The sequence below is a fragment of the Lotus japonicus genome, chromosome 1 (genome assembly GCF_012489685.1).
Source record: "Lotus japonicus ecotype B-129 chromosome 1, LjGifu_v1.2".
NCBI lineage: Eukaryota > Viridiplantae > Streptophyta > Magnoliopsida > Fabales > Fabaceae > Lotus > Lotus japonicus.
Window position 1 is genome coordinate 88,355,770 of NC_080041.1, and position 20,476 is coordinate 88,376,245.

Below are 20,476 nucleotides of genomic sequence, written 5' to 3' on the forward strand. Positions count from 1 at the left end.
GGACATGAAACATCTATTTTAATAGATTTTCTTAGGCTGGTTATTGCATAATTTTCTCTTGATTTCAATTTTGCTCTACATTAATATTGTTTTCTGTTTTCTGAGATAATATTCCACTATTGTTATTTTAAATGGAATTGTGATAATCTTTTAACTTATATTTATTCTTTTTGTAGATCTCAATGAACTTTGAACATTTTGATTGTTTGCCTCTTTCACCTGTAGTGACAGTTTTACCATAGTAAGTTAAAAAATTGGTCACTTATGTTGGAGTTTTGGTGTTATTTTCTTTGATAATTGATGTGCTGCATGCCTCATGTAGCTCCCTGAATCCTGATTATTAAATGTGAAATATTACAGAGAGTTGGTTGTACACTGGTGGATTTTCTGAAGCAGTTCATTGTTGCTGAACATGTTGAAAACTATCATTGTAGCCACTGTTGGCATAATGTTGCAATCAAGTATATTTCCTTAATGGAAGAAAATGAGGTAATCCCTATGTGAATCTTTTGTTTATTTAGAGATAGGTAAAAGCATCCGAGGGATGCATAGACTTAGGTTGCTTAATCTAGCAATTGACTCAGGTAGAACTTGAAAGACTAAGGAGATGTTCTCAACAAGAACTCTGCAATTGGCGAAATAAATTTAATCTCAAGAAGCTACCCTGGTCAAATAGGTTTTCACATGTTCTGAAGCAGCTAAGTATTGCTCAGTGCCCAAGGGTATTCATACTGTGTTCTCTGAGCTGGTATCACTATTTTTATCAAGAATATACAATTTCGTAGTTTAATCTTTGAACTGCTGATGCATTTCATTGTCTGGTTGCAGATTTTATGCATCCAGTTGAAAAGAGTTCATATGAGTAACTTCAGAGAGCCCTTCAAACTGCAGGTACTTGAATGCATGTTGGGTCTTCAATTTCCTCGACGCCTTCATTTTTCCATCCTCCCAAAAAAGAAGAGAATAGAAATTCTTCAGTCCTAACATATATAATTGCTAATGAATATTCATTGAGGTTTGCTGTTTTTATTAATGATGGTAATGCAGGGTCATATTTCCTTTCCATTGATTTTGGATGTGTTGCCATTCACAACAACTAGGCTGGGAGTAAATATACAAGAGGTAGAGATGTACAAAGTCTTCCCTTGCATCTGCAGTATAGCTGAAGAAACCCTTTGCCTAACCATTATAATCAACATTCTGAGGTTAGAACGTTGAAATTTAGTGGCATTCATGGAGAAGTTAGAGAACAGATCAATGCATGTGGTCTTATTGATGATGGATTTATCTCTTGTACAAATAGGCAGGCACTCAATGACCCCATATATCCCTGCTCCAGCTCTTCAGTTAGCATTCACACACATTTATATTATTTTCTATTTTCTTGGGCGAACGAGCTCACTAAACTGATGTGTACCAACTATGCTCCCATTGTTTCATAGTAGCATACAATAAAACGTGATTATGAATAACAAAAATTATTAGATGTTGTATTACCAACATTCCAATGTGAAGAAATGAGGTTACGTGACATTTTTTCCCCGGCAATGAACGAACTATTAAGTTGTGTTTAGCAAGATAATCATGTTCGAAATGAAAACACTATACCCTACGTGCAACGCACGGGTATAACATGTACACATATGTTTAAAACAATGACTGTATTTTCAGATTTGGACTATGACATGTACCAAGCTGCTTTCGTATCACTCTATTATGGATTATTGGCTGTGTTTTATGTTTTATTAATTATGGCATGAACCTTAAGGTTAAGCTCTTAAACGCAATGCAAGTCTATTATTTTTGTTTTCATCATCAATATTTTTTGCTTCGACATTCTGCCTTAGCACTTGGGTTATGCTAGCTAAACAATGTAGTTATAGTATGCTTGCCTTAAAAAATGGTGTTCTAGAAATACATGACACTTGATAAAGGAGATAGGTTCAATACATTTGTTTACAAACTGAAAAAATTATGAATAAAGACCCCGTGCATAGCACGGGTCAAAATCCTAGTGTGTATCTAATAACATAGGTTACAAAGCTATCTTTTTTTCTAAATCTTAGCTTAAATGCACTTTTGGACTCCCAAGTTTATACTTTTTGTGATTGTTGACTCTGATCTTATTTTTCTATGAATGGAGACCCTAATCTTTCAAAATGTTGCACCGTTTACCCTTCCGTCCAAATCCGTCAAAAACTTGACGGAACCCACTTACCTGGCCTTCCGACGGAAGGGTAAACGGTGCAACATTTTGAAAGATTAGGGTCTCCATTCAAACTAAAAATAAGATCAGGGTCAACAATCGCAAAAAATGTAAACTTGAGGGTCCAAAAGTGCATTTAAGCAATTTTTTAAATACCCCTTTTATCCACGTGGAAGGCCATATCAGCGTGTTCCGTCAAGTTTTTGACGGATTTGGACGGAAGGGTAAACGGTACAGCGTTTTGAAAGAATAGGGTTCCCATTCGTAGAAAGAAAAGATAAGGGCTGACAATCGCAAAAAGTTAAAACATGAGGGTCCAAAAGTGCATTTAAGCCTTAATTTTTAAAAAAATTCAAAATTAGATGTTTCAAATATTTTTATTTGTTCTATCTTTAATTTAATTTTTTTTCAATCTCACAAAACAAAAGTACCCAAGCATTGCACGAAAGTTTGCTAGAAGGAGCGCCGAGGGATTTCCCCTAGGTGGGTTGCTCGCCAGCTGGGTAGGAGATCCTAATCCTCGACCTGTGGGAATGAGAGAGTTAAACCCAAAACTTAAAGTCAGTGGTGCCGACCCCAGTTGGCTTGATGTCTCATTTTTTGTTATTATGGTTTAAAACTAAAAAAATCTTTTGTAAAATTACTATCCAAAAGATTTTTCTCAATTAACATTATCATTTTTTTAAAATCAAAATTCATTAAATAATAAATTATATATTTTGTGCAATTAAAAATTGTACAAAATTGCATAAATATAATATCACGCAAATGATAACTTGTGTAACATGTGCATTGCACGGGTGACCTCGCTAGTATATTTATATATATTTGTTCCTTCTGGGATTAGACATGATGACCTCTCAATCTTAGTGGTGGGGCGCGACCATGAGTGTCGGGAGAGTGCGTTGGTGCTGATTGCAGGTGTTGAGGGTATCTGCAGAAAATATTTTGACGCGAAAGTCAATGTGTGTGAGAAGAATCCAAGAGCTTTAAAAAACTCAAGGTGAATGTTAAGAATTAACAGTATGTAAATGAACGACTGAACATGTGTTTATAGATCAGAGTCCTTATGTGAGGATTTTAAACGCATATTTGGTTTATCACCAACATGTTTTGTTCATTGTATATCTGCTAGTGCACGGCCGCTCGGACACTCATCAGGAGTGATATTCCTTTTCTTAGTCATGCAATTTGCCATTATGACACCGCTTAGTTGCAAGTCTTTTAGGTTGGCTGCAATGCCTTTGACTCTTTTGGACCTAGTGAAATCTTGAGTTGTATACTATGAGAAGATTTTGCTCAACAATTTTTACAATATGTTGCTGAGGGACACGATGGTTTTATTGTTCTTATTCTACAGTTGGCTAAAATGAAACTGTTCAAAGGTACAAACATATAATTACTCCTCACTGCAAAATTCATTTATTCGTAAATAATCTTATGAAAAAAAGAATATTACTTAAGATGAAAATTAAAAGTGATTTGCGTTTATTCTAGCAAGAATACCTATTAATTAGTTTAATTGATTTGAAAAAAAAAGGAATATATTTAGATATACATTTATAAATCTTACTGGGCTATTTGTTTTGAAAAAAAGTTAAAATCTTGCAAATATATTTAAACGTTTGAAACTTGCAGGTAAGATGGGAGTATCGAACGCAAACTAAAACTCTAAATTGTTGATAAATTTAGATATTCCTGCGGTTCAAGACCTTAAGAGAAGGTATATATTTAAATTACTTAGCAAAATTTTGAGTTATTAATTTAAATGTTGTTAATGATATTGCTTTATCATCTACATGTTCATATAAACAAATATCTCATGAAAAATCCTAATGGAAATTCTTCCACAACTCATGCGGCGTCAATGTACTCATTGAGCAATGATGTGTTTAATGAATTAATTTACAAGACAATTGCAGAGTTAAAAAACTGCAATGAGGTATGTATAATTATCTTTGGCTTATAATTGCATCATCCATTTTTTATTTTAGCAATAAATATTGTTCATATTTCAAAAAATCATTATATATGAATATTTTATCCCACCAAATTTGTTTGGAAAGATGATACAAGAGAATGACGTCCTAGAAAACAAGGTTTCTCAAAAGGTAGAATTTCACATGTGCCTCCATCATGCGTGAAGACTATTACTTAAGGATTCTTTTAAATGTTCAAAAAGGTTGCACAAGTTATAAAGATATTCTCACTGTGAAATAAGTGACTTACAATACTTTTAAGGATGCGTGTTGTGCTCTTAGTTTGCTACAAGATGATACAGGATTTGTAGACGCAATAAACGAGGCAAGCTTCTAGGCATCAGGAGAATACCTTAGAAGACTGTTTGTGGTATTGTTGATGTCTAACAACATGTCAAATCCTGAGGTGGTTTGGGATAAGTGCTGCAAGAGCTTGATATTCTATACAGACAAAGAAGACGCTTAGATTACCCATGTAATCTCCTTCATTTTGGTTCTTTCTAAATTGCACATAACCTGCCAAACTGATCTAACTTATATGTTTGCAGGATTGAATTTAACAGATGATCAGAAAAAAAACCTGGCACTTGCTGAGATTGAGAACATGCTACAAAACAATGGAAGGAGTCTACACAATTTTGTTTCCATGTTCCGTCAGACATTGTTGTGGAAGACGCTGGACAAAGACTGATTGTAGAGGAGTTGAATTATGATAGGAATGCAATGCGTGAATACTTAGACCAATGTCTCGCGTCAATAAATGACGAACAAAGGCATGCGTATGACAAAATAATTAACGCCGTCTATGGAAACAAAGGTGGATTTTTCTTCGTGTCTTGCTCAAGAGGTGGTATGGGTAAAACCTTTGTCTGGAACACGCTTTTAACATCAATTCGCTCAAGAGGTGATATTGTTCTTAATGTGACTTCAAGTGGTATTGCTGCATTCTTATTGCCATGAGGAAGGATGACACATTTGAGGTTCAATATTCTCATACCTATAACCGAGGATTCAACATAAAGCATAACATCCCTCATGCTAAAGTGTTGATAAAGGCGAAACTGATCATTTGGGACGAAGCTCATATGATGAGCAAATGGTGTTACGAGGCTTTTGATAAGTGCTTGAGATACATTTTGAGGTTTACCTCGGTATATGACTCCAACATGCCATTTGGAGGAAAAGTTGTGGTTTTGGGCGGTGATTTTAGGCAAATCTTACCTGTAATTCCAAGGGCATCTAGGCAAGATATCGTCAATGCAACAATAAATTCATCATATCTATGACCTTTTCGTGAAGTTCTTTGTTTGAAAAAGAACATGAGACTCTTGCATCTTCATGCTCAAGTGCAAAAGATATAGCAGAATTTTCAGAATGGCTGTTGGCTATTGGTGATGGCAAGGTTGGACAACCAATTAATGGTGAATCTGAAATACAAATACCCGATGAAATCCTTATAAAAACTCAGAATCTGGTTTTGAATATTTAGTCAATTTTACTTACCCTGATTTGTTGCGGAACATGTCTAGCTCATAATACTTCAGGGAAAGATCCATTTTGACCCCCACGATTGAATTGTTTGGAAAGGTAAAAACCCAAACAAAAATATCAATTTTGGATGTAAATTTCAAAAAAAATTAAAAAAATTGGATGTATATTTCAAACAAATACATTGGCTGCAACATTACGAAAATAAAACTGCATATAACAAAAGTAACTCGGGTCTCGCACGGGTAATTCCACTAGTTTGTAGCAGAGTAAGGTCAAGGTGGGCTTAGGCATTCTATTGTATGTGACTTTGTTTCTAATCAATTCAAAACCATTGACAAAAAAAAACATTTATATACTAAAAAAAGACGAATTTATATTATTTATTTGCTCAGAACGACTTTATATAAAGATAAAAAAGAAAAAGAATCTTAGCATAAAAATTCTAAATAAAATAAGGTAATTTATAATTTTTTGAGGAAAATAAAAACTTATGCGGCAAGTCGTGAAATTAGCTTTTCCTTTCCTTCTTCCCAAGCTAAACTAGGGCATCCAACTATTTTTCCCCCTTTCTCCTTCTTCTTCTTCGACTAGTTGTTTCTGTTTCACTGTGCAGTTAACTTCAATCATGGATCAGAATTTCGATCTCTCCGCTCCCCATTCCATGGGAACCACCATCATCGGCGTCACCTACAACGGCGGCGTCGTTCTCGGCGCCGACTCTCGTACCAGCACCGGTAACTAACCTCCCTTTCTCTTTCTCACAACACTCTCTACTCTTTCACTCACCGAACTTCAATCAATTTAGGTTTTAACTGCTTCAATCCTTAGGTTAACATTATAATTTGTTTGCTTGAGATTTGATTAGTTCGTTGTTGTGAATTTTGGGAATAACAATTGATCTGTTTTCACTTTCAGGAGTGTATGTTGCTAACCGAGCATCAGACAAAATCACACAGCTAACTGACAATGTCTATGTCTGTCGCTCTGGATCGGTATTGCTCTTTCTATCCTAAGGCTATTGCGTTTAGGTCAAATTGTTATGTGGTTCTTTCTGGTGCTTTACTCTTTACCCATATAGTTAGTTAGTTGCTTGAATTTGATTTTCTGATTCTGTTATATTTACATTTGGTGATGTATTTCATGCAATTATGCACTTCACTCCCCATTATGTTGATATTGCATACTCTTTCCCCAAATGTTTGGCTGAATGTATTGGCCAACATAGTGTTTGGCTATTTAATTTTGTTTCTTCTTTTTAGATATCCTCCCTCACTGTGTTCTAGTATTATAATGCTGCAGCAGATGATAATGGAATCTCTTATGAACTGTTACTGTTTTATGCATAGTAGTCCATATCGGGATTATGACTTTAATCAGAAAGAGGGGGGGGGGATTAATCTCAAATCGCATAATCATAAGATTTAGCAAATTTCCTATATTTATATGCATATAAATTCATGTATGTAGCATAAATAACAAAAAGAAAAACACTTTCTCGTGTGGTTATGGTACAAATGTGGAGTGATTATGTTGTGATTGTGCGATTAATCTTATGATTATGCCTCTATTAAGCCTGATAACGATTATAGATTAGATTTAAATTGCCCAGGGCACCATTAATCGCATAATCGTGCTATTAAGTGATTTTAATCGCGATTTTGAATACCATAGTTTTATGTACTGAAAATGCTGATCTGCTTTCTTATTACAGGCTGCAGATTCTCAGGTTGTCTCTGACTATGTGCGCTACTTCCTCCATCAACACACGTAAGTGACTTTGGTTGTGTATATTCTAGTGGGAAATTCTCTTTTGTAAGCTTAAGTTTTAGACTATGTTTGTGTCTGTTTACATGATTGTTGGTTTTATTTTCGTGTAGGATACAGCTCGGACAACCTGCAACAGTCAAAGTTGCTGCGAACCTTGTCCGACTTCTTTCTTATAACAACAAGGTTCCATTCTAAGGATTTTACTTGTACTTTTTTCGGGTTACTGTCTTCCTACAGCACAGGGGGACGGGGAAGTTACTTTATCACGTGCCTTAATTTTTTTTCCTGAGTATCACATGTGTATTACTATGATATTCTTCTGTCTTGCTTACATCTAAGCTAAAAGAAAAATTTACAGGTGTATTCACATTGTGTAGCCTGATCTACTCTTAGTGTTTCTTTATGCTTTTTTTGACATATATTAATCTATTATTACATGGCTTTGTTTTAAATCTACTCTCATTGGCAGAATTTCTTGGAGACCGGGTTAATTGTTGGTGGTTGGGACAAATATGAAGGTGGTCAAATTTTTGGAGTTCCACTTGGTGGAACAATTGTACAACAACCTTTTGCTATTGGAGGTATTTGACTATGAAAACATGTTTACAACTATAAGGCTTTTTCTTGTTAATTATTTTTAGCATCGCTGATCCCTGTATATATTGCTTACCCAGACTACCTTGATATCGATATTTGATTATGGGTAGATCTTTATAGCTCCTTAGAAATTAGAATCACTAATGCAGGGTAACCTTTGAAAAAGTTAATCTAGGTTGTTTATAGACTTGTAGAAATAAAAGATAGAAGATAAAAAAACCCAAGCAACCCTTAATAGGCCACTCTCCTCTTTTGTTCTGATGTGGTGGGAAAGAAGAAAAGTAATGGAAGATATTATATGAAATTTCTTTATTAATTTTATTATGGAACTTGATAAATTTCTTCCCACCTCCATATGTATCCTTCTACTGTTTGCTCAGGCTTGTAGAATTGTGTGTGTTTTTTTTTTGTTGGAGGCGGTAGATTTTGAATCTTTGGTGATTTAGTTTTATCACCTTGCTAGTCTTGTATGTCAATTTGGAATAGCTTGGAGCATAGCTTGTTGTGACTTGCAAACTTTTATATGGCTTTTCTCTTGCTATACATCTTATTCTTCTTAAATCCTTCATTGCTATCCTGTTAACTATTTCCTTTGGATGCCTGATTTTTTGTTTATTAAGCTATGGCTTACGCAAGTTGTCTTCTGCAGGATCTGGTTCCAGTTACTTGTATGGGTTTTTTGACCAGGCCTGGAAAGATGGAATGACCAAGGATGAAGCTGAGGTATGGGTCTTGATTCTTGCCTCTGCCTTCCTAAAGTTAACTAATAATGATCCTAGTGTGCCCAAACAATTGTTATGGTGTTCGTTTATTTGGGACCTTATCTGGTTCTTTTTGTTATTATGCCCACATGGATGATGTCTAAAAATTCAGAAGCTATTATTAGAAACTGAGGATGATTTTTATTTTTGGGTGAGATTGGTGTCTCAATACTTATTGCTGACAGTCTACTTGATGTTGTATGGCAGGACTTGGTGAAAAAGGCTGTTTCACTGGCCATTGCTCGAGATGGTGCAAGTGGTGGGGTGGTCCGAACCGTCATAGTAAGACATCTTGGCACAATAAATTGACCAGGAATTCCTTGTATTAACTGGACATTCACGATAAATTGACACCCCGTGATTTTGAATTCCTTGTAGATAAACTCAGAGGGAGTGACCAGGAACTTCTACCCTGGCGATCAACTTCCATTATGGCATGAGGAGCTGGAGCCTCAAAACTCTTTGCTGGACATTCTCGGTGCCCCAGAGCCTATGAACATATGAGAAGTTGCCATGATTAAGAATCTTGCTCGGCTAGATTATACCTCTATGTTCATCTTGTTTCTGAATTAATCTTATCGGATTTGTCTAATCGGTTATATTGTTTGGTCCGATATTGCTTTCCTGTTATATCCCTGTGATATGTACCATTGATGCCTTTTTTAAGCATATGGTTAAACTGTAAGTTCGTATTTGAACCCTGGGCAGTAGTTGTGCTAAACACTCGCATAGCATGTTTGAGTTCAGTGTTCAGATCTTTTAGAATCAATTATTCTTTCAACGTGAAAATATACCTATGTCCAAACATGCGCGTACTCGATATTAGTGTTTTACTTGGCTCAAGCAGGATTGCATTAAGTGGAAGCTACGTATGATTAAGCTCACAATCCTAACATTTGGGGATTCATTTCTGTAGCATAAATTCAAAGTGGGTACATGTTTTTTGAAAATTCAAAAGTATCAAGATTTAGTGGTCAGTATTAAGAGTAATGATACTTATACACCTTACTTTCTTTTTCATCTCATTTTCATACATTTTTCTTTTTATCTCTCTATGCACTTCCGGCTAAATCACAAATCATATCACTCATTTATCTTTTTTCTCTTCCAATTTGCATAAGGTAGGGGTAGAAATGAGATGTATATACAACATTATTCCCCTATTACTGTAGGATGATAGAAAACGCAAGTAGTGATTTTTTCATGAATTGCTCTAAAATCTTAAGTCTTACTCCCTCCGTTCCTATTTATCTGTCCAGGAAGAGAAAGTTCACACAAATTAAGGAAAGTAATTAATTGTGTTGATTTTCATAAAAATATTATTTGTTTTCTTATATAACCCTTTAATATGTATTTTATCTTTCTTCATTTATTGTTTCTGTAAGAGCATTTCTTGGAAAAACATCAATTAATACTCTCTTGAAACTCTAAGTGGACAGATACAGGAACACAATTTTTTCTTCAACGTGAACACTTAATAAGGATTGGAGGGAGTACAAATTAGAAAATTTACCTGATTTCTTTTCTTTTTTATTCAAGAGGGGAACGAAAGCCCAAGGAACAAACATACTAGGGGACTAATCTGGGGAAAACAACCCCAACATCATCATCTCATCTCTAAGGAAGGGAAAAATAGAGGGAACATGCTCCTGATTAAACTCAAGCCCTTGTAACCCATGCCCAATTCTTGCTAGGTGGTCAGCACACCGATTTGCCTGATTTCTTTGTGATTTGTGCCTAACATATGTTATTAAGAAAATAAAGTCAGTTTTTTTTAGTTGTGAAAGTAGAATATGCTTAATGGCATATTTTTAATATTATTTTCATAGAGAAGCAAGATAATCCAAAAGCAATTGTTTTCTTCATTAATGTTTTTTTTTTTCCATGAGAAAAATTCTTGTATGATCAACACGTATCTGATGGAGGAAATTATATAAAAAAATGTTTATTTACTTATATTTTGTTATGTCTCATGAGGCATTCCTAAATATTTTAATGACTCTATAACTTGTAAATGATTGGTCAATTACCTTATTTTACTAAAAGGGTCCACTCATAGTCCATGATGGATAATGTTCTTATATTATAGATGACCTATCATTAATTTCAAATTTCTTATACATCATAAAAAAAAAAGTAACTATTTTTTAGATTGGATGTAAATATAATTTCTTTTAAAGTGCATAAAAATTATACTCTAAAATGAGTTACAAGTGTGATTTTGCCACTTTTGGATAATAATTAAAATGTGAACATGGGTTGACACAACTGACTTCAGGTTTCGGGTTTAGTTTTCACTTCCCAAAGGTCGAGGGTTCGAATTCACCTAGAGTTAGTAAAATCTCAGTTGATGGGCAACCCTCTCCGGGGAGATCCTCCGGCGCTCCTTCTAGGAGTGGACCTCTACTGGCCTCCCCAGCATGACACTGACGCCCTGCCTGTTATTTTGGAGGTGTTTTCTCCCAGTTCAACCATTTTTGTAAAAAAAAAAGATAATAATTAAAATTAAAATAATAAATAAAATAATAGAGAATGAGTTGTTAGAAGCAGAGTGAGTGCTGTGCTGGGAAGTGAAGAGAAGATGACGAGCGTGAAGATGAGTAGTGGAAATCCAGTGAGAATGGGTGGCGATAATCACAACGTCTTCGTCTATGGAAGCCTCTTAGCCGATGAGGTTGTTCGCATTCTCCTGAAGCGTGTTCCTCCATCCACACCCGCAACTCTCCCCGACTAGTCAGTAATCACTCTCTTTCCATTTCCTTCTCTCAATTCATATCTGATTCCATTTTTTCTCTAACAATCTCACTACTTGTTTTTCAGTCACAGGTTCAAGATCAAAGGTCGCGTTTATCCCGCTATTCTACCAGTCCAGAATAACAACAAAGTTACTGGCAGGGTGGGTGATTCTCTCTATCTAATTGTATACAGATGGATGCATGTATCTGAATTTTTAGATTTTTCTGTGTTATATAGTTTCCTGTTATTGAATCAAATCTCAAAAGGGTTATTCAAGCTAGATAAGATGTTTCGATCGACTTATTTTTACTCAGAATCAATTTTGACACTCGGAAGCTAGCTTAAGAATCAATTATAGAAGGATTTCTAAACATGCTTATAGTGTTTTTTTTTTTTTACTTTTGTTTTTGTTCAGGTCCTTCTTGGTATCTCAGGATTGGAATTAGATATATTAGATGAGTTTGAGGATGTTGAATACACTAGAAGTGATGTGGAGGTTTTCTTGATGGTGAGTCTAACTCAGTAATTTCTTTTTTTTGCTTTCTATTCATTCAAGAGGTAATTGGATAATCCTGCATGCATGGAAGAATTGACATTAGTGTTGCTAGAAAGATGAAGGCTAATTTGATGTTTAACTCAAATTTTCATGAAAAATGATGGTCATATTGCATTTCACTAAGGCATTATATTCTGTTCTTCCAGAATAGTCCAAAATATAAAGGCTAAAACTAATTCTACAGGATAATTCTGAAAAGATGCAAGTCTACGCCTATGTCTGGAGCAACAAAGATGATCCTGACTTATATGGAGAGTGGGAATTTGAGGTGTGCTTGCCTTTTTTTAATTTATAAAATGATCTTCAAATACATTTATTCTTCTGTTTTCTTCTTCATTATGCTGTGAAAATTGTTTCATTATGCCATCTAACTATGACCCAAGTCCCAAGTCCCAAGTCCCAAGCCTTTGTTGGCTATAAATGTATCATGTTTACATTATGAAGAGCTTCAGATAAAGGGAAAGGGGGTTAAGTTGGGCAGAGTATCACTAATGACATAGAAATACTGTTAGCCTGTTAGGGTAGGTGGAGGTAGAGAGATTTCCAAATCAGATGTAACTGTTTTGTCTAAAACCTTGTGTAACATGTTGAATAAGCAGTGATACCTAATTATTGAAGTTCCTTGATGAACAAGTAGGAATTGTTATTTGTGCAAACAAATTAAAGGTGGATGACATTTTATTTGTTTGTACACTGTTGACCAACGTCATCTATGGTTTCCCTTTACTTTCCTCATGTTTCATTTTTGTGGAGATTTTGAAGCTAGTTAATTATTATAGAATTATGACTATGTAAGTACTTGAAACTTCAGGTTCTATTCATGGCTAATAAACATAAATGGAATAGGTTGTTCTGTTCTTCGAGGCTATTGGCTCATTAAAGTAATGCAGCATAAGTTTGATGTTGTGGTTAAGGAGTGAATTAACTTATGGACACAATTTCATTATATTAATGTTAAAACATTCTTCAAGGGTTCATACTTACAAGACTTGCTGCTGATATGGTTACTGACTTTGCATATATATTTGGATATACACTCAATCTTAAATCCCTTTTCCATGCATCCCTCCCTATTCCAGAAGTAAATTCTTATTTTCTTTCTGATATTCTGATTTTTTTATCTGAAAGGAATGGAAACAAGTTCACATGAAAGATTTTGTCAAGATGACCGATGAATTTAAGGAACAGTTGGAATTGCCCGAATCAAAGCCAAGAGTTCAGACGTATGAAACCTTCTACAAGCAGGAAAACGATAAGCCACATGAACCTTGATGCTTATAACTTGTAAAAACTCTGCATTGTGTGCACTGTGCATTGATGTATGATTCAACTAAGAGTCATACTAGTCAGTCACTCTTATACTTTCTCTTAGAATCATTAGTTTGTTGATATAATAAGCATTTCCATGCTATGTATTTTACAATGACAAGGTTTCAGCATATGTATTTATGAGCAAATTCAGATTATTTCCTGAAGCCTCATTTATGACCCCTTCTCCCTAAGCTTTTCTTTAAATGTTTGAGAGAGAAGATGAAATGGAAAAGAGTTGCACATCAATTGATACATGTTAATTTTTTATTTTCGAAGTTCTAGTGAGAGATACATTGTGTGAAACTCAATAATCCAGCTAGCGTATCATCCTGAGGGAAATATTTAGGCATGCCATCTTCATTCCATCAATTTTGCTTATATACTTCATCCCCTATTTCCATCACTAACCAACCATCCATGGCTTTGCTTCTGTTATTAAGATGGGAGTTAAAAATAGAAATCTATCATAAATTTCATGGATGGGATTGAATGCTGACAACTTAAAATCTGGTAGTCTATAGGTCTAGATGAATTAACTGACCCTTATATAATTCAATAAAGTTTTAAATCTATACTTCAAATCCAAAATGAAGTCATGAAAACATTGTCAATTTCTTTCAACCACCGACAAAAGCAATCACAAATAAATGTTGGAATAACTGTCTCAGACAGAGCAATAATCCTCTCAGACCTTCAAATATGCAATAAAAGAATGGAAGGCTTCTAAATCCTCTGGATCAGGAGAGCACAAATTATGAATATTTATGGTTTCCAATTCATGTGTCAATTCCATTCTTCTAAAAGCCTCAGGATCAGGAGAGCACAAATTATGAATATTTATGGTTTCCAATTCATGTGTTAATGTCATTCACCGAATGATGACATCAAAATGGCATTGGATTTAAGATAGATATTCAGCTACCTATTAATATTTCGGTGCTGTCAATTCATGTGGGCATTTGAAGTTAAAATTTTGTAAATTATTTGTAACTTCTAATTTTGCATGTTATCTGATTTCTCTTTCATAATGTTGAGGTGTCTACATGGAATAGAAGTAGAAGTCCAGGATTTGCTGTCTCATTCTCTATCAGCTTGTGATGATGTTAAAAACTTCATTTATGCTGTTATTTTAGAAATCTGTTTCATTAGTTATCTATTCTAGATAATAATAAACTGAAGCTTGGGCCTTCTACCACAATCATTGTAGACAAATCTGCTACACCCGAGCTTGAGTTTATTATCTGCTAAACCCAAACTGAAGCTTGAGCCTAGGAGCTGAAGCTAATCTAGAGCATAAAACTACTGCTGGTTGCTCAGATATAGATATAGATGGTCTCCAATAACCAGATCTGTGATAGACTTCGAAAATACGGTTTAGGCCTCTACTCAAAAGCTAGTTCAGGATGAGAGCTACTCTAACCATTTTTAAACGTGAAACTTCTAAACAAAAGAAGAGAAATAAAAAAAGTGACATAAAAATACAGCAACATTAAGCGAGGAAACAATCCATTACATATCTTAATAAGAGCAGATATGCTAGCTACAAGTACTAATAACAGGATTTATTACACAAATTAAGATGAAAAGATTTAGCCCCAAAAACAAACAGAGGATACAGAAACCACAACAACATATATAGAACACAACAAACTAGACAGAAACAGCAGGACTTGAACAAGGCCAGAACATGCAGATGGAGAAGAAGGGTGACAACAATGCTCAAAGCATGTTCCATGGAGAAGAGTGACTAATAAGTAGACCCATGTGTGGCCTCTTGTGCTCTACCCTGAGCATAGTTCCCATAATCCTTAGCCCTTTCCTTGACATCCCTAGCTTTATCAGCAATCATCCCTCTAGCATAGTCAAGAGTGTCAGAACCTGCAGGGTACTTCCCAGAGACATAGTTGTAAATCCATGACAATGCAGCAACTGCAGCCACACCACATCCACCAGAGAACATGAAACCACCAGCAGCAAGAGACAGGATTATGGCAGCAGGGACTAAAATGGGGCTGAACAGAACAAGAAGTGGGGTTGCAATGATCAACCCTATGACAGTCCCAGTGAGAATCAAACCAGACAAGAGCAACAGTGTGATACCAATGGTTGCAGCAGTCAAGAACTTGATGGTTTGGCGTGAGGGTGCAGGGTTGTTGTTCATGTTCATGTTCATGTTCATGTTGGTGTCATAGGAGGAACCATAGGAAGAACCGTAGGAACCTGTTCTTGCCTGATCAGTCATGTTGTTGGAACCAAAATTGTGAAACAATGCTACTATGATGGGGTTGTGTTTTGAGAGTTGAAGGTTGAGGAATGAGTTGTTGTGAGGATTGAGAGAGGAGAGTGGTATATAGATAGCAGTGTAGGTGGTGTTGGTGGCAGATTACGCGGCAGGAGGTGAGGCTGCATTGCATGTCGTGGCTGTTTTGCATGAAACTTAGTTGCAGAAGAAGCAACACCTGTCCCTTATAAATGACCAGTGTCTGATAACGCTATGAACCTGTTTTTCACCGTGTTGTGTTATGATGAATGAAAACAACAGAACAAGGGGAAAGTTGCAGGTTCGCAGTAACTTTTGCTGTTAATATTGTTACCTGGTGATCACAATAGCTAGGTGGCATATGATGGTGTGGTTAATTACGCTTCGCATCATTCTCTCAAGTCTCAACTAATCCAACAAAGTATACTTGTTTTTTATCCCACAATCGACACCCATGAGTAATTTCCTCAAGGCTCCAAAATCATATTAAAACGAATAATCCAACAAAGTATATGTAATTCCATTATATAAGATAGCAAGCTGGCATGATGATCAAGTAAATAATTAGGTAACCATACCATATTTTATATGACATTAATAAAAGACTGACGAGACTCAAACTAAAAAATTAATAGGCTATTCTTTTCAAAAAAAAAATTAATAGGATATTGGCGTCAGCAAAAGGCCCCATAATGTTATAGGGACAAAAAAAAAGTTTACTAAATAAAATTCTGTTATTTTTTAATATATAATATAATATAATATATGTGTATATTTATATCGTGTCACTTCAATGGAAAACATGTGTAAATAAAGCTAATGTTTGAGTATATAGACTTCAAAATTACAATCCGTTTTTTTATCATTATAAATATGAACAGGGATATTCGAGTAGTTTACTCAAAGCCTACACATCATCCATAAAATGTTCATCTCCTACTCTACTCCTTTTCCTAAGTAATGATATATACACACCTCCTTATTTATACACTTCATTTTCACCTATTTTTATTTCTATCTCTCTCCTCTTATCATCTATCACATCTTATACTTTCTCTCTCTTACTTTTTCTTTTCTTCCTATCTCTCTCCTCCTCCACCTCTTTCCACCTCAATTTAGAGGTGTGGACAAATAATTATTGCCTTTTCCTCATTAAGGGCATTTCGTACTTTCCTTTACAATATGGACAAATTGTTCACTAATTACAATTTTTGTCATTTTTCTTAAAGAATATAAATTTTTTTTTAGGGGCCTTAAAGAATATAATATTAATTTGATTTCAATAGATTCTTTTTTCAAGTTTTTTTTATACTTCCCCACCCGTTTGAAAAGCGGTAACCGTTCATCTCGAGAAATGACTTTTTTAAAATTTAGACTTATATTATTATCCTAGAATCTAACATTTTTATCACTAAACCAATACTTATTATTTTTTTAATTCTTAATTGTATCTTTTTGCCAGCGCATAAATTATATCTTTCTGCCATTTCAAATCACGATTATATCATTCATAATCTAAGAAAAAGATGTATTTTTTTTTTGTCAAAGGTGCATGAGAAAAAGATGTATTTATATTAAGCTCGTAAATGGGTTGGTTGGTTAAATCATAATCATATTATCGAAAAGGTCAGATTAAATTTAAAAATTTAGCCCATGATAGAGAACGGATCAGGCCTGGGCTGTGAAATTAGAACGCATGTCAAATTTTAACCGCGCAAAACCTATTTTTACCTAACATATTTCCATCCTTGGTGTGTATGAAACTTAATTGCAAAAAAATAGTACAACATAAGTTCATTGGAGATGTTTATACACAATAATCATTATTTAATAACACAAATAACAAAAAGGCAAAAGCTTAGAAAATGGTCAATGAAATGACAATATACTTGTTTTTAGTTAGGGTGCCCACTAGGGTGGGCAAGTTTCAAACTGGTCCATCGGTGGACCAGTGACTAAACACCATTGGATTCAAGATTCTTAGAATATTCTTTAGATGGAGGGTTAGGATTAAATTGATGATTAAAGGGTATAAACGTAAAGTGACATTCCAACCCTAATGGCAAAGTTCTCAAAACACAACCTTGAACATAAATGGAAACATGCAGCAAGATGTGAACTTAGTTTTTTTTTCACAAAGAACACAGCAAAAAGGAACAAGAACAATAGAAACCCAATTGATGCATGTTTCTAGATCTGTAAATCTAAGAGCGAGATGTGATGAAACTTTACGAATATGGATACAACGTGATAATTTCTCCATCAAAGTTCACATCTATGAAATAGACGATGCGGTTCTCACATGCCAAAGCTCCGGATTTCAGATTTGTGTAAAATGACAGATGCGATTTTTGTTGATGGATCTGCATCAACGACTTGAAGCTCCATAAAACAACGGTTGTGACGGATTGAAGTTCCAGGAAAAAGAAAAGTCCCCAATCTTGGAAAGGGGAAAACGTGCGACAGAAAGAGGGAGAGAGGAAGGAAAGAGAGATCGAAGGCATGAAAGAAGGGCGTCGGCTCCCACGCAGGAGGAGCGACACGGCCGTACATCAACGGCGGCGGCGCTGGCCGTGCGTGAAGGTTGTTCAACTACCTGAATCTGGGTTCAGAGTTGTGATGAAGACAACTGTTCATGCTCATGGGGGACAACATCTCTATTTTTTATATATTTTTAATTTTTAATATATTGTGAATTACAAAATTAACCCTGGTGGACCGGTTTTGAAACTTGCCCACCCTAGTGGGCACCTTTAGTTAGCCCTTAGTACCAACATAAAACCCCACGCACACACTTTCACAAAGCAATGTGAGAGATTTGGTATTGCTGAATAATTGGGAAGAAAAGAAGAAGAAGATGGTTTTTTTATAGGCAACAAGAAGATGGTAGATACATGTAGAGTTGTTTGGATGCTAACTAGTTGTTTTGAATTCCTAATTTAGTATGAGCATTGAGCAGCCTAAGAAAGTTCAACCGAAAATGGTAACAGGACAACCGTCGTAGACTCGTAGGTCAACATTGTACAAAACCATCGATTCATTCGGGAAATCAAATATTATATTGGAGATAGTTAGATTAGAACCACTTCTTATTTTTATTGTTCTCAAGAGTTAAAACATGATCTAATACAACGAACACAATATGTATTCCATCTCATACTAATCCATCAAAATAATTCCGCACGTTCCAGCCCATAGATTGAGTTGACAGGGAGAGCATTATCATCATGTTCATATGAAATAATTAACGAGAAATTATGGAATTCATTATTAGATTATATAAAACGTATTTTTTCTAGATAATAATTAGAAAGTCTTTGGAATGGGTTGACACAACTGACTTTAGTTTATGGGTTTAACTCTCACCTCCCTATAAGTTTGAGGTTCGAATCGCTAAGGTCAGTAAAATCTCAGTTGGTGAAAACCCTCTTCGGGGAGATTCTGGTGCGCAGGAGTGAATCTCTGCTGGTCTCCATAGCATGTCACTGGCGCCCTGCCGGATAGTTTGGAGCTACTTTCTCTCTGTTTTACCATAGGGTGCAGCCGGCGAAATCATGACGGCCGAAATAGTGGAATGGCGGCGGCGGCGGCGGCGGCGGTCACCCCATATAATGGCGGAATGGCAGGCTTGTTATTATTGGGGAAAAACAAGGTTAAAATTTGTTGATAAACGATAAGAGAATCAAACAATCCAATCTTCTTCTCCTTCACACTTGACACTCCACAATCCAACAGAAAAATCAATGGCTACTGCATTTTCACCCTACTCTCTCACTCTCACTCTCACCCTCCCTTCAATTCCCAATCTCAGGCATAGCCATAACCACCGCGTTTCCTTCATCAAACCACTCCACTGCGTTCCGATTCACCAACAGGTGAGAACATCGTGAGGTACTAACTATCTGTCTTCAATTACTATTAGGGTTTAATTTCAAATTGTTCATTCCCAATTTCACAATTAACACTGTTCATCTGTTTCAAAGTTTGATGCAGATTCAGATGCAACCATCGTGTGTGAACCTTGCAACGGAAAAGGATGGTTACTCTGTGATTTCTGTAAAGGCCAGAAAACCAATGTCAAAGCTGATAACAAGCGTGTTTATCGCCGGTGTCCCTCTTGCAGAGCCGTAAGCAACCACCGCCACCACCGCCGCCACCATCACATTACTCCTCATTGCAACATGTATACACAGAATTCACTTTACTGAATTTTCATTCTCTTTTTGGTGCAGGTTGGATATGTATTGTGTCCAAGCTGCAAGGTCTTCAAATGTGTTACTTTCCCAAATTTCAATGATGCTCAGAGTTTATCAAGTTAACTCCTTCAAATGGGTCGCTTTTTTCACTCCTTCAAGTCACTGAGAGAAGATTCTGAATATAATGTGCTCGCTGAGGTGCTTCTTTTTTTATATCTTATATTGCATTTAATTGTCATGAGGTTGAAGAATGAGATAATTCACAGCTTCAATGTTTCATTGTCATGTATTTTACTTGTATTTCTCATTGGTGTAACTAATGTGATTCTATAAATTGTACATTTCATTGATTGCCATGCACTCTTTGTAGTTGGTATACTAACTAGTATTCACTTGTAACTTTCAGTTTAAGTTTTGTGGGTTTTATTTATTTAGTTTTTAGATCACAAGTATAGGTGACTTCACTTAGTGGGATGAGACTTTTGTTGTTGTTGTTTAGATCACAAGTAGAGGTCCCGAGTCATGGTGCCATAATTTTTGGATCTACTCTGTTCCATTTTTAAGAATAATTTGAAAATGATCAGTTGAGGATGAGATTCTGTACTGTTACTTAAAG

The 20,476-nt window shown here is 35.4% G+C and overlaps 4 protein-coding genes and 1 pseudogene across 4 annotated transcripts; 4 read left to right on the top strand and 1 right to left on the bottom strand.

The window, feature by feature from the left end:
* Positions 1–309: 309 nt before the first annotated feature.
* On the top strand, positions 310–1,442 carry LOC130710616 (ubiquitin carboxyl-terminal hydrolase 27-like; annotated as a pseudogene).
* Positions 1,443–6,158: 4,716 nt separating this feature from the next.
* Positions 6,159–9,570, top strand: LOC130727509 (proteasome subunit beta type-6). Its single transcript, XM_057578657.1, has 8 exons — positions 6,159–6,410; positions 6,592–6,668; positions 7,388–7,443; positions 7,554–7,626; positions 7,913–8,024; positions 8,690–8,763; positions 9,009–9,083; positions 9,180–9,570. Exons 1-8 carry the CDS (start codon positions 6,302–6,304, stop codon positions 9,303–9,305), a joined length of 702 nt encoding a protein of 233 aa, XP_057434640.1. The 5' UTR covers positions 6,159–6,301; the 3' UTR covers positions 9,306–9,570.
* A 1,781-nt stretch (positions 9,571–11,351) lies between these two features.
* LOC130732184 (AIG2-like protein D) lies at positions 11,352–13,568 on the top strand. The gene is made up of 5 exons (XM_057584289.1): positions 11,352–11,534; positions 11,622–11,697; positions 11,953–12,045; positions 12,278–12,361; positions 13,222–13,568. The coding sequence occupies exons 1-5, from the start codon at positions 11,383–11,385 to the stop codon at positions 13,363–13,365; spliced, it is 549 nt and encodes a 182-aa protein (XP_057440272.1). The 5' UTR covers positions 11,352–11,382; the 3' UTR covers positions 13,366–13,568.
* Positions 13,569–14,894: 1,326 nt separating this feature from the next.
* On the bottom strand, positions 14,895–15,855 carry LOC130732186 (oleosin Ara h 15.0101-like). Its single transcript, XM_057584290.1, has one exon. It carries the CDS (start codon positions 15,644–15,646, stop codon positions 15,152–15,154), a length of 495 nt encoding a protein of 164 aa, XP_057440273.1. The 5' UTR covers positions 15,647–15,855; the 3' UTR covers positions 14,895–15,151.
* Positions 15,856–19,345: 3,490 nt separating this feature from the next.
* Positions 19,346–20,242, top strand: LOC130727510 (uncharacterized). Its single transcript, XM_057578658.1, has 3 exons — positions 19,346–19,539; positions 19,648–19,791; positions 19,897–20,242. Exons 1-3 carry the CDS (start codon positions 19,408–19,410, stop codon positions 19,981–19,983), a joined length of 363 nt encoding a protein of 120 aa, XP_057434641.1. The 5' UTR covers positions 19,346–19,407; the 3' UTR covers positions 19,984–20,242.
* Positions 20,243–20,476: the final 234 nt, after the last annotated feature.